The sequence below is a fragment of the Terrapene carolina genome, unplaced genomic scaffold (assembly GCF_002925995.2).
Source record: "Terrapene carolina triunguis isolate 2854851 unplaced genomic scaffold, T_m_triunguis-2.0 Scaffold193, whole genome shotgun sequence".
NCBI classification, from domain to species: Eukaryota; Metazoa; Chordata; order Testudines; family Emydidae; genus Terrapene; species Terrapene triunguis.
Window position 1 is genome coordinate 1,878,939 of NW_020664544.1, and position 14,100 is coordinate 1,893,038.

Below are 14,100 nucleotides of genomic sequence, written 5' to 3' on the forward strand. Positions count from 1 at the left end.
ACCCAACTTAAAGGACTCCCCCCGTCCTTCTTCAAAACCTCTCTTCCCATCTCCAGCTTGAAGAATGCAGTCTTGGCTGAGGCAGTCTCTAGCACGCTCCCAGACTTCGCTGAGGAGCCTCCAGCACCTCCCAGACTCTGCTAGGGCTTTTCTGACCTCCGCCTGGTTGTGAAGTAGATTTTCTCTGTGTTTTGGAAGGGAAGAAGCTAGTTGAATGTTATGTTTAAAGCAGTGACTCCCTCGTGGTGGTCATGGGTTTATTTTGTTTTCTCTTCTGTCCCCCAGCCTCGTATCTCAAAGGCCTTCCCCTCACCTCTGGGAAATGTATTTGGGATTAATCATAGTAAGCTTCATGTGGAAAGCATCTTTGTTTTCAGGAAATACTCTGGCCACTCAAACTCCTTCTGACCACCTCCTCCACCTGAGTGCTTATGAAGTTTTATTAGGGCTTGTGAAGTGCCTGTGAAGAATATTTAGCATTTCCAATTGAATTTTTGTGCCTTCCTTACAGTGACACCATTTGTGACCTGGGGGGTGTAAATGAACTGGCAAACTATGGGGAATACTCTGGAGCCCCTAGTGAGCAGCAGACCTACGACTATGCGAAGACCATTCTCTCCCTCATGACTCGGGAGAAGCACCCAGAGGGTAAGAGAGGGCATCTGGGATTTGGACTCTAGAGATTGCAGTCAGATCTGTTACAGGAACTCTTCCAGAGCAGTCTAAGGAGATCAGCTATCCAGTTGTAGCAGCAAAAACACGGAACAGATTTGAGCTGCTATCATGTTTGGATGTCTGAACAGCTTCCTGAGCTGTGGCATAGCCTCCCAAAGCAAGCAGTAGAAGCTCCATCACGTGGAATGTTCAGAACATTAGACAATGTCTTATTGTGGCCGGTTAGGATGGATGATTGGCACCTAATGGGTCTCCTCCCATGAAAGTTAGAGATGACAAAAGCCAGTATCTTTGGAATGGTAAATGACACAAGTGTGGACCATCCGGCTCTTATCAGAAGACTTTTTGCTTTGCTATTGCAGGCACAAATCCCACTTCTTATCAAACATCTCCCAGAGTCTGGCTAGCCATTCTGTCCAGGGCTGTGGCTAGCATCCAGAACTGAGAGACCCTTTGACTGTCTCTGCCGCCTCCTAAGCAGCTTAACGCTTATGAGTGTGTCGTGCCAGTGTTCTAACAGCTGTTCGTTATTCTCCTCTTTTTCCCTAAGGCAAAATCCTGATAATTGGAGGCAGCATTGCTAACTTCACCAACGTGGCAGCCACCTTTAAGGTAGCCTATGATTCTGAAACACAAGGAAATGTATCCTGTTGGGTATCCTCAACACACAATGCATACTCCCAGCTGGTCTCCTTTTTGGCAGTCTCAGCAGAGAGGCTAAGGGCTGAGTGAATTTCCCTCTGCTCCACGCACACTGTCTATCTGGACCGGGGTTGGAATATGTGTTGGGGAGGGAGGCTGCATGGTGTGATTCTTGCATTGCTTATGCAGTGCTATTTCCAAGAGTGTTTAGGTCACTCGGCAGAGTGAAGGAAAGGCGGCACTGCTACACAGAGGACTCAGGTGTGATGCCTCGTCTCTCGCTTCCGTGGGCTGGCGGGGGTTCAGGATTAATGCTCTGCACCATAGCGCGTTAGACCCTAGTTCAATCCCAAGTCTCATGCCCCGGCATAGACAGGATTGACAAGGCACTGCAGAAACAAGCCACTTGGGAAGGTGTTCAAGAGTGCCCCCTTCTGGCCAGTTATGGAGAGTGTCTGATGGACTCTGATCCAATACAACCATGAACGTGGTTTTCAAAGAGTATAAAGCAGGAGGAGGTGTTCTGAATTCCAAGAGGGATGTGGAAGGCAGGAGAGAGAGGACCTCTCTCCACTAACAGACACCCATATGTTCTGTTTTAGGGTATTGTGAGAGCCATTAAGGATTACCAGGGCCGTTTGCAAGAGCATGGCGTGAGGATCTTTGTACGGAGAGGAGGCCCTAACTACCAGGAAGGGTTGCGTGTCATGGGTGAAGTGGGTAAGGAAACTCAACCAACCACTTAAGCTTCATTTACTTTGGGTACGTCTTCACTACCCACCGTATCGGCGGGTAGCAATCGATTTATCTGGGATCAATATATCGCGTCTCGTTAAGACGCGATATATCGATCCCCGAACGCGCTCACCGTCGACTCCGGAACTCCACCAGAGCGAGCGGCGGTAGCGCAGTCGACGGGGGAGCCGCAGCCATCGATCCCGCGCCGTCTGGACTTCGCGTAGCTGAAGTTGCGTATCTTGGATCGATCCCCCCCCAGTATAGACCAGCCCTTTGTTGTCATTTTTCTTATTTCTGTTGCTCTTTCTTCAAACCTTGACACTTGGCCTCATTGGAGAATCACTTGGGTCTTGTCCTCAAGCCTGATTGGGTTTTGTGTTTGCTTGTGTGCAGGAAAAACCACCGGGATCCCGATCCATGTCTTTGGGACAGAGACCCACATGACCGCCATTGTAGGCATGGCACTCGGCCAGCGACCTATCCCTAATCAGCCTCCTGCGGCAGCCCACACTGCCAACTTCCTCCTCAATGCCAGCGGTAGCTCTTCTGTGAGTTTTCCAGCCACGGGGATCTGCTTTGTTTTGCTCTGTGTGAAGAAATAGCTGTAAACCTTTTTTAGAAAATAGTGAGAAGAATAATGACAGCAGGGTTCTAATCCCCCAGAGTCCAATGGACGCTTCTTGCAGGGGACTTTCCTCTGTGGACTGGTCAGGCTTAATGCAATAAGACTTTCAGGGCTGGCTGTCCCCTTGCTGTTGCTCTCCTAGGCCATATCCATGCTGTGCTCGAAACGCTTTTGGCTACATTTATTGTAATCTGTACAGCATGATCTGTCCAACACCAAAAGTAAATCTCTTCCCAGGGAAATCCTGGCAGCAGCAATCATGATTAAATTCATGTTCAGCTAACCCATATCTCATTCCTTTAAGCACAGGGGGTTGGTTCTCTCTTAATAGAAGAAATGTGTTGGTTACAACTTCTTCTCTCAGACTGAGGTGCTTTTTTGTCTTTCAGCCCTGAGAACATTGCCAGGGAAGCTTAATACACCGTAAAAATACTCTGCAATGCTCAGTAAACTGGAGTAGGCTGTCTCACTGTAGATCCATGCTCTGACTTTCATTTATTTTATGGTTTAAATCCAATATTGAAAGAATTACAGTTATCTATGTGAAAAGTGACATTATGTGCAATATGAACCTTTTTGCCTGCTGTAATGTAGGGTATGATCCAAAGCCCACTTGAAGTCAATGGAAAGACTCCCAGTGACTTCACTAGGCTTTAGATGAGGCTCCTACCAATACAAACTGGCCCCATTTCACATCTAGTGTCACTTCCTTGACCCCCCCCCCTTTTTTTTTTGCAAGCCTCTAATACAATCCAATAAGAACAACTACTTAAAAATGTGGCATTACCTCTTGGGAAACAGTCTAATCCAGACTCCCAGATGTGTGGGGGTTTTACAGCCCATGGAGTCCTGGCATTACACTGCATTAGGTGTAAGAAAAGCCACGATTTGAACAAGGTTTGTGCCTGTTTCCGCCCATCTGGCCAATCTTGCAGTGAATCCTCCTAATACCAAACTCACTTCTGCAGCAAATCAGCAATGTCTCAAACCCAGGAATGTGATTTTCAGCACCAAATACAGTCTCCAGTGGGTCTTCTTGCATCTGGGGTGAATCCATCACTTAGAAACACAGCCCCTTACTACACTCCGGGAGGGCGGGCATCTGAAACATTTGTCTCCAAAATTAATTTTCTTCCATTTTCTTTGGAGGATACACACTGCCAAAGTCAGTTGCTAGCCCTCAAGAAGAAGTTCATCAGGAAGCCCCATTCTGCTGTGTCATCTTTTGCTGACCCTGCTCCTGGGTTCTCTTTCAGACACCAGCACCAAGCAGAACTGCCTCTTTTTCTGAGTGCAAACCTGATGAGATTGCTCCAGCCAAGAAAGCGAAGCCCACGACACCTCCTGGTAAGCCCAGGGTTCTGATGGATCGTTAACAGCACTGCTTTCTCACACACACCCCCCCCCCTTCTCTGGCTGCCAGTTGTTGCAGGAGTGAGTCCCAGTGCCTACCCTTCCCCTCCACCACTTTCCAGCCTGGCATAGGGGGGACAGTCTTCACTACCCATATTTGTGGATAATGAGCAAGAATCTTGCTGTAACTTGGATGTAGGTGTTTTTTAATAGTTGTCACTTGGAGTCCCACTAGATTATAAAAGATGAGTCAGGGTTGTCTTTGACTCAGGATGTGTCCTCCAGGGGAAAAAGCTAAACTTGAGAAATCCAGCTTTCTCAGCTCGTTACACGGGTGTAGCCAAGAGGTAGAATATTCTCCAGGTTGGTTGGGGTTGGGTTTTTTTTTTGGGGTTTTTTTTTTTCTGTTTTTGGATGTGCTCCGATAGTAGGCTGTTGGAGGCCACATAAGTACCTAGAAAAACATTCCCTGCATGTGGATCTTCCTGGACTAATGCCATTTCGATGTTTGTTGAAAACCTTGCTGGTGCAATAGAGGTCATGGCCTACTTCTTGAAAAACATAATGAAAACCCATGATATCAGATTCCTGATTTCTTAGTTCAGATAGCTGGGAACTCTCTCTGGCTTGACACTATAGTTTTGGATGTACTTGTTAGAAACTTCTGCAGAGAAGGAAGCTGATGGCAGAATTGGGGGTAGGAAGAGGTGTTTGTGGAAGACAGTCGGATTCTTGGTTTTCTTCCTCGAATTTGAAGGCGATGCTGACCTTGTTATATATGTGCAGAAAAATGAATGATTTTGGTGAGACTAAGTCCTGTTCCTAGTAGGCCAGATCACAAGAGCCAGGATTGCTATCCTAGTTAGTACTAGCTGAAAATTCTGTGGACAGTCTTAGCAAAGAGGTTGACAATTTAAATGGATTGTGGAGACTGTAACGTGTCTTAGAATGCCGAGGACTGCGCTGCTTGAGCCTGAAATGTATCCACATTGGGCTGAGCAAAGATTCTTGGGTGGTGAAATTACAAGTTTGATATCCAGTTATCTGGAAGGCCGATGTTTTGACTTCAGTTCTTTGGAGCTGCTCGATTGCGTTGGTATAATGTCTTATAGTATTGGGGCAACCTAGCCATTTTTTGTTAATATGCTTATTTTCCTCTGTATTTTTAAAACACTCCATCTATTGTGGCCTCTTGCTTTTCAGAGTTTGCTGTTCATGAAAAAACTCTGTAGGGCAGGGAGGGCACAATCTAACCAACTCACCAGGCACCCTGATTGGCTGTTGTCAGCCCTGACAGCCCGAGTTCTTTGTTCCATCAGTTGTGTCATATTGTTGCATTGGTGATTCTCTCTTTAACAGATTCAGCCCCAGCTTCAAGACCTGTGCAAGGTAGGACACGTGTGACTAGCTGAATGTGTCTCGCCTTGCTGACAACTGACTTTTTATTTTTATTTTTTTTCTTCCTCCCCCTCCCTTGCCCCACGCTCCCATTTTCTCTCTCCAAAAGTTTGCAGTGTTGTCTGGTCCCGCACCTCTTCCTCTCCCCTCCCTCATGCAGCATATGTAGCACAGCACCATTCTGACTTTTCAGCTGTTTTTGAAATGCAGATCTGACACTCATTTGTTCCAGGGACAGTTGTCTTATGGGGTAGGGGGCGGAGTGGGGACAAATTTCAGGCCAAAAGAAGAGAGCTCATTAGGGGGAAGATTTGAATGAATGATCAGTTGCCTGGTTTAACTCAGGCACACTGCAAAAGGTTTGATTTTCTTAAAAACCCAGATATTATTAGGAAGATTTTGATGTTTATTTTACTGAGAATCAGGTACTAGTGTTTTTTAAAAACACATTTTATTTGTATGCTTAAATGGGTGCATAGTAATGCAAATACCATTTGTCTGTGTTGTGATTCATGCAAAGCACAGAGGAAAGTCTTTGGATCAACCCCAAGTTGTGGTGGCTTCACATTTAAGCAGGGGCTTAGTTCCTACTGAAGTCATGGGACTTGAGCATGCTCCTAAGCCCTTTGCTGAATGAGGATGGACTGCCGGGTCAGGGCCTAACTGAAGTTTGAAATGATTGCCCTAGTATGGCATAGAAGCAAGGCACCGAGGCCTAGCTCCACTGTCTCATGGCAGTGACATCAAAGACTGCGGAGTTCTAATTCTGGCTCTGTTGCTGACTCACTGTGTGGCCTCAACTAAGTCACATTAGCTCTCTGGGCCTCTGTCCCTGTCTTATAAATGGGGGTAATGACACCTCCTGGAGTATCCTGGAGAAGTATAAAGACACAAATGCTAAGGATTTTTTTATTTGATGTTTTCGGACTAGAATCGTTTCGAGATGTGAGCTAAGAGCAACCAGTCTGAATTAGCAGTCCATATACTCATGGGGATGGGAAAAATTGTGAATTTAACAAAAGGATCAGGGTGGTATCTTATAATGCAGGTAAATAGCATTAAGGATTCTGCAAAGCCAGAAAGAACCTATCTGATTTTCAGCTCCAGGCTGTCAGGCGCTGCAGCTGAGGAAGAATCTTTAGACTTTTAGTTTGGAGTTAGTTGAGGAACCCAAAATGTCACTTTTAGCAATCCGTGTAAATGCACTTTAAGCAAAGAGTCCATCCTCACTAGCTACAGAGCTGCCTTTTCAATGAGTTTGGTCTCAGAAGCCAGGTTCTGTGTTACCTTTACATTCCTGGGGCAGTCAGTCACCTGTTGGATTCTGATCTCCAAACAGAACTGAAAACCTAGGCTGAGTTTTGTGAAGCTCCTTTGCTTTCTTTGTTCCTTGTTTCCTGCTTTTTCTCCCCATTTCCTGCTCTCCCACTTTGAAAACTCGATCGATGGGAAGTCAAGCCCCTGTGGTCCTCCTAGGTCACAGTCCACATGCAAAATATGGGCGTCAGAATGATGCATTTGAGCTCTCTCCAGCTCCATAGAATAAATCTATAAATCCAGTTTGGGGGGAATGGTTGGTATATTTGGGGGGATGGGAGAAGGAAGCAGTTTTCCCTCCCCTCCTCCCCCATTTGTGAAACTGAAGTGTGGCTATTCTATTGAAAACTCTTGGAAAGGCTGCTTCAGCTGCAGTTTCATCTTTCTCTTGGATGAGGTGTCTGCTGCTTCCTGCAATGCAGCCAGTGGGTTTGGAGTGGGGGAAGTCACTGAATGTGGAAACTTCTCAGCAGCCGTGTGTATGAAGTGCTGCATTACAGCTTTTTGGCACAGATTTATATGTGGGGGGTGGTGTTTTTTCTTCGTATAGGTAAAGCCACGACCCTGTTCAGCTGTCACACCAAAGCTATCGTTTGGGGGATGCAGACACGAGCTGTGCAGGGCATGCTGGACTTTGATTATATCTGCTCCAGGGATGAGCCATCGGTCACTGCCATGGTTTATCCATTCACGTAAGTGTCCTGTATCCACCATGTAGTTTTCCTGACTTCCCTTCTCAGATCTGTCCACTGGCTTTCCCCCCCTTCAAGCTCCCTTTTATTCCTCAAGTCTCCGCCCACCTCCATCCCAACCTAGATCTATGATAATACATTCTCCTACACTCTGACCTGCCACCTGAGCTGTTCTCCCGACTGCTCCCTTTGTCTCCCTTGCCACTCCTGACTATACGCCATCTCTGTGAAATGGCTTGGAACAACCCCAGGGTTCACGGTTGCCAGGTCCCATCTCTCTCTTTCAAAGAATTCCCAAAAGTATAATGACCACACAACACTGGAATGTAGGAACTACCACACTATATAAGACTACTGGTCCATCTAGCCTAGGATCCTGTCTTTGAATGTGGCTATTTGCCTCCTTTAAGCTTTCTTTGGGGCAGGGAGAGTGCAGTTCCTTTAGCCTGACATCATGAACACTTAGTGCCTTATTTATAATTTTTCTTTTTTAATCCCTTGACTTTAGTGTTGAATCCAGCATCCACAATTTGTTTAAAATTTCCTGGGATCCTTCAGCCTGCTTCACCAGTCAGACTGAAAGTGCCAGACATTGCCTTGTTCATTCTGCATCTTGAATAGCTTAAACTCTCTGGACCAGAGAGACTCCCAGCTATATTTGTACACTACCTAGCACAATGGAGTCCCAATCCTCATTGGGACTTTTGGATGTAATCATGATATTTAATCCTGCAGAGCTTGTTTAATCTCTTTGTCAATTGCGCTGGCTCCCTGTAGGATGTGGCTTTTCTGGTGCATGGTGCCGACATGCTGCCTAAGCTGCCGAGTTGTCCTACTGAATTGCATCTAGGAGGGGCTTTCTCCCTGAGGGGAGGGAGTGAGATGTGAAGGAAACTCTTCACTGAACAGGGTGGGTGGCAAGGAGGAGAATGAGAGAGTGGCTGTTGATCTGTTTGTCTGAGAAATCTAGACAATAGCTCCCTTAAGGGTTGTTACTTGTTTGCTGCTGGAGGTTTTTTTTTTTGTTTGTTTGTTTTCGTCTATGAATCTGAGATATGAGGATTTAGTATCACTGTCCTTCAGTGAATTCCTCCTCCGCCCCTAGTCAATCAAAGACTCCACAGTGTTTTAAACTTTGATCATGAGGATAACATCTCTGGAATCCCTTCTGGGTGAGAAGCACTTTACACACTCTCTAAATGCAGGCAGAGCTTCACTTTCTGCTGAAATGCAGCCACTTGGAACTTGGCAGCTGTTACGAGGAAGCAGCGACGTGGCAGCAAAGTTTAAGACCAGAAATGAAGACGTATCCTGTACCTAACTGAATCTGCAGGGGGAATTTAGGTTGGCAAAATGTAATGGCTAGAGGTGGAATTTGGCTAGGATGCTCAGGATCTTTAACACCCAAGCATGATCGGAACCACTCAGTTCAGCAATCTGATTCTAGCTGCACAATCTCTCTTGACTGCAGAGAATGACATCTATGCATGAAGCTTTTACTGGGGTGCATCTCCTTGATGTGTCTGGGTAAAATCCCCCTTTCATGAAATGGAAATTCAGCTGACCCTCACTCTGCCCCTGTGTTTCTCAGGCATGAGGATGTCGGTGCCATGTGCTCTCTTATCATTTCTAAATGTGTCTTATTGATTGTTTCTTCACCTTGCTTTGTCTATCCAGCTTCTGGCAGAATTGAGATCCTGTTTGCTAACTTCACTGTGGAGCTGATCATCCTTGCTAGGTGATCCTGCTTTCCTTTACCCTCTCCATCCCATCAATCCAGCTTTCTCCATATGCTTCTCTGTTTTATACACTGCACACCTGCCTGCTAGTGGCTCTTACTACCTTTACCTCTCTCCTGAGATCTGAAAAGCCAACCGGACGGTGTCTGGGAACTGTGTTTTGCTGACACATTCCTGTGCCTGCAGTACTGTGTAGCCATGTCTCTTTGCAGCAGTGTGAATGATCAGGTCTGTCTCATCTTGGTGTTCATAGTGGCGATCACAAGCAGAAATTCTATTGGGGCCACAAGGAAATCCTGATCCCTGTCTTCAAGAACATGTCTGATGCCATGAGGAAGCACCCAGAGGTAGATGTGCTGATCAACTTTGCATCTCTACGGTCTGCTTATGACAGTACTATCGAGACCATGAACTTTCCACAGGTAAGTGAGGAATTGGCAGCGGTCCAAGCAGTAGAGGATGCTCAGGTTAATAATACCAGGGAGACAATATTCTAGAACCACAGTGTTGGCAGAGTGTTTTGGGGTCCATGAAGAACACAGCTGAGTCTACAAGTGGCCTGTGAGCTGTAGAAGGGGTACCAAGGGTGTAGAACAACTTGTTGTCTAGTGCTGTATTACAAAGCTATGTCTGAATGGATTTTTGAGGCTTGTGGAATAGGGAGTCAGCTCCCATCTGCCTGGTGAGGAGGACTAGATTGGACTGGACTCCCCCTTCAGGACACAATAGCTCTTCTTCTTCTTCTTTTTCTTTTTCTCTTTTTTTTTTTTTTTAATTGAAGAGTGGCGGTGATAGCTCTTGAACAGTGCTACTGGTGTCGTCTTCACAGCACTATCATCCCAGGCTGTTCCTGGGACTGGGACTCAAAACTGGGCCCTTTCACAAGATCGCACCCAGCGCTAACAACTAGACAGCTAAGCTGTGCCCTCTGAGAGACACTTGATCTTGCCCTGGCCAGTGTTGTGTTTATAGAACGTTCTTACCTTAAATAATTCTGTCTGCTGCCTCCCTAGAATTTGTCAAGCTGTTGACTGCTGGAAGTTACTGAGTGAGTGAGTGTTTTCTCTATCTTGTGCTGCAGATCCGCACCATTGCCATCATTGCCGAAGGCATTCCAGAGGCACTGACACGCAAACTAATCAAGACTGCTGACAAGCAAGGGGTTACCATAATCGGGCCTGCGACTGTAAGAAATCTGCTATCGTGCTTCCTGCTCCTACACTCCTTCATACTCGTTTTCAGATCAGTTTTCCTTACGGGGGGAAAATTATACATTAGAATCTATTTCAAATTCTTGTTTGTAATGTACTGTAAAGCGCAGAGTCTTTCCCAGTTTGAAGGTCATTATGGAGCAAGCAATTCTATTGCTGCCTTCTGTTTGTATAAATCCTGGCAGAAGCAGCCTGCTCTACAGACACGTCTCCGTGCTGCTCAGCTTCCATGTGTGTTCGTGAAGGGCCTGACTCTTTCTTCCCTCTTCCTGTAGGTTGGTGGGATCAAACCTGGATGCTTTAAAATAGGCAACACGGGGGGGATGTTGGATAATATCCTGGCATCAAAACTCTACCGGCCTGGCAGTGTAGCCTATGTTTCCCGCTCTGGAGGAATGTCCAATGAGCTCAACAACATAATCTCCAGAACCACAGATGGGGTCTATGAAGGTGTGGCTATTGGCGGAGACAGGTAGGAAACTGTTTCTTCACGGAACATGTCTTCGTTTCTTCCAGTGCCTGACTCAAAAACATCATGGGTCTTTTAGAAGTTGTTGTGGAAATGTTTTAAATTAACCTTCCTCTTCTCAGAAACATTCAGTATGAAATTTAAAATAAATAAAAGCTCAACTTCCTTTCACTTCCCCTCTACTCCACCCAGATATCCTGGATCAACTTTCATGGACCATGTATTACGCTATCAGGACACACCGGGAGTGAAAATGATTGTGGTGCTGGGGGAGGTGAGTTAAACCCATCTGCTCCTCTGGCCAAATGTTCTCTGGAAACTTTTTTGTTTCTTTATAATAAAAGTTCTTACAGTATTGGTTGAGAGACAGTTGAATCAGCTGTGGGAACGTCCAATAACGATTGCAGATGGGTTCATCTTAGTAACAGTTGTCTCTTCCTGCTAAAAGAGTGAATCTTTGCCTGTTCCTGTTTCACAGAAGTAGGAACATCCAGCCCTGAATAGGCCCACAGAGTCCTTTCCATTTAAAAAAAAAAAACTATTTCTGGAGATTAAGGGAGGCTTGATTTTTTTTGTTTTACAAGCATGTGGCTCTCTGTGTACGAGATGTGGCAAAAAAGGGGATTCGTTTAGAAATACTGCCCTGATTTTAAAAGCTGACTTCTACAGAAGTACGTAAGCTTGAACCCAGTCCAGCTACTGTTTGTTTCTCTTTGCAGATTGGAGGCACAGAAGAGTACAAGATCAGCAGGGGTATTAAAGAGGGCCGCATCACTAAGCCTGTTGTCTGCTGGTGCATTGGTACCTGTGCCACCATGTTCTCTTCAGAGGTAGGTGGGTGGGTGGGGGTGTGTGTGGAAAAAAAATAAATAAATAAAAATATGCACACTTGGGAAGGGGGGGTCACTTCCTTGCATTGCACCCAGGGAACCCAAACCTTTCCAGACATCTGTCATCATTAGCAGTCTGCATGTATGGATGTAGAAGTTAACAAATCCTAAATGATAGTAGCGTTCTATATTTCTGCAGTACATTTCATCCAGAAAGATCCCAAAGGATTCTGCACACACAGGGATTGCCATGAATGTCCTGAGTTGGAATGTGGCAGCTGTTTAATGGCATATAATGCTGTACATCAGTTTAGGAAAGGGAAATGAGGAAGATGCAGCTTCCCTGTAAAAATTCCGGGGGCAGGGATGTAGAGGAAAATAATGTAATTAGCCACACTGTAATAATATAGCTTCCAGATTAGATAATGCTTTGTGCCTTGCAGCATTAACAAGTGAGGGTCAGGGTCTTTGTGCCAGTGCTTGAAGTAATGAAGCTGAATAGAAAGTTGATATGACCATGTGCATTACCACTTCTTCATCTCCGGTCAACTTGGTTTCCTTCCTAAAGCTTGTGGCGTTACTTTAGTCCACTGGTTTCTAATCCAATATCTGACTCTATTTTCTCTCTCTTTATCAGCAATTAGATGACTGGATCTCTTGGTACTTTCTCTCATCATTAATAGGTGCAGTTCGGCCATGCAGGGGCTTGTGCCAACCAGGCTTCTGAAACTGCTGTTGCAAAGAACCAGGCCCTGAAAGAAGCTGGAGTATTTGTTCCCCAGAGTTTTGATGAGCTTGGAGATGTAATTCAGTAAGTGGTATGAATAGGGCACCATGAACATAGTGGTGTTTGCAGGGGATAGGAAACCACTGGGGTACTACCTCTAAACTGGCAGGGGAGATGTGATAACCTTGTTTTGTGAAAACACTTCTATTCATACTAGGTCTTTCAATATATATAATATGAATTTTGGACCAGAACTGCTTGACTTGAGTCCCCTTAGAGAACTGAAAATGAGCTGATGTCTGTCTCTTGTTCCCCCTCTGCCTAGGTCTGTGTATGAAGATCTCGTTTCCAAAGGAGTGATCGAACCAGCCCAGGAAGTGCCTCCCCCCACTGTACCAATGGACTATTCTTGGGCAAGGGTAGGTTGTGTATCTTGCCATCCAGTTACTTAAGAGCTGGCTGGGATGTTTGCTGGGATTTCAAATTGTTTGGGAGATTTTAGATGATAAAACTATTATGGGAGGGAAGGCATGTTTCTCATGCCATCTGATGCTGTCCATTGACTTATCAGTGATTCCCAGGTACCAAAAGCTTCTGACGTACATTGCTGGAATTATCCATTAGACCTCCCAGACGCTTCGACAATAGGGACTGCATGGTGCCAAGATAGTCATCCCACAGTTTGCCACCAATGGCTTTGTCACCTGACAGTCTGGTTACAGATGTTTCACTCCCACTTTCACTGGGACCAGGAGTCTCATGACTTTAGCGGGGCAACATCATACCAACAAAATGCAGTGTGATGGAGCAATGTCTTGATGCTGGGATAATGCAAAGATCTTAAAGCATGGGCTCCATAATATTACCTGTAGAGCTGGGTATTGGGGGATGTAGCTTCTATACCAGGTAGCAGATGACACCAAAAAATGTAGGCAAGTCACTGTTAGGCTACCCTGCATTGGACTAGAGAAAAGCGATTCCTCTTGGCTTAATTCAGGTACTGGAGTTGGGTAAAGAGCAATCAATGTCATCATTTGCAGAACAGTTTGGTTTGTGGGGGGAGGGAGAACCGGGGTGAAGGGTGTCCCTTATTTCTAAACTGGATTGGATCAGTCTCGTCTTTCTGTTCCATCCTTCAGGAGCTGGGTCTGATCCGGAAACCAGCTTCTTTCATGACCAGCATCTGTGATGAGCGGGGCCAGGAGCTGATCTATGCTGGGATGCCTATCACCGAGGTCTTCAAAGAGGAGATGGGAATTGGTGGGGTCCTGGGCCTGCTCTGGTTTCAGAGGAGGTGAGGCTGCTTTTTGGATGCTCTTGATTCCTTTTGGCTTCAAATTTAGCTTGATTTTTAATAGGGATTAGGCACAGATGTAACTCTGGTATTTCCTTATGAACAAGGAGAGACTATTGTACAGGAAATACCCTCCCAATATCTGCTCTCTCTGAGAATATATCAGAGTTTGAAGACCACATACACTTCTTTGACTTTGAGGAGGGGGGGAATTCCAGAAACATGGTGGAGCACTGAGGAAATCCCTCTGCGTTCGTTCTGTTACCCCTCTCTTGGCCCTGTTTTATGGCCTCCATCCTTCAGCACAAAAAGACTGGACAGGGCTGTCTGCAGAGCCTATAAAATTTGTTACCAATGTGCAGGGAACCTTCTGAGTGGCAAAGATACTCC

General features: G+C 45.7%; 1 protein-coding gene across 2 annotated transcripts in view; it reads left to right on the forward strand.

Moving 5' to 3' along the window:
* Nucleotides 1-14,100, forward strand: part of ACLY (ATP citrate lyase) — a 35,932-nt gene that overhangs the window by 15,341 nt on the left and 6,491 nt on the right. Inside the window, exons 9-23 of one of the 2 annotated variants that reach the window (XM_024193447.3) lie at nucleotides 512-648; nucleotides 1,226-1,287; nucleotides 1,920-2,037; nucleotides 2,449-2,603; nucleotides 3,937-4,027; nucleotides 5,393-5,422; nucleotides 7,299-7,440; nucleotides 9,433-9,601; nucleotides 10,261-10,365; nucleotides 10,666-10,862; nucleotides 11,052-11,133; nucleotides 11,579-11,689; nucleotides 12,373-12,500; nucleotides 12,742-12,835; nucleotides 13,556-13,710. In XM_024193447.3, coding sequence (XP_024049215.1) covers nucleotides 512-648; nucleotides 1,226-1,287; nucleotides 1,920-2,037; nucleotides 2,449-2,603; nucleotides 3,937-4,027; nucleotides 5,393-5,422; nucleotides 7,299-7,440; nucleotides 9,433-9,601; nucleotides 10,261-10,365; nucleotides 10,666-10,862; nucleotides 11,052-11,133; nucleotides 11,579-11,689; nucleotides 12,373-12,500; nucleotides 12,742-12,835; nucleotides 13,556-13,710 — 1,776 coding nt within the window. The remainder of the gene's footprint in view (nucleotides 1-511; nucleotides 649-1,225; nucleotides 1,288-1,919; nucleotides 2,038-2,448; nucleotides 2,604-3,936; nucleotides 4,028-5,392; nucleotides 5,423-7,298; nucleotides 7,441-9,432; nucleotides 9,602-10,260; nucleotides 10,366-10,665; nucleotides 10,863-11,051; nucleotides 11,134-11,578; nucleotides 11,690-12,372; nucleotides 12,501-12,741; nucleotides 12,836-13,555; nucleotides 13,711-14,100) is intronic. The other variant, XM_024193448.3, reaches the window with a different exon arrangement.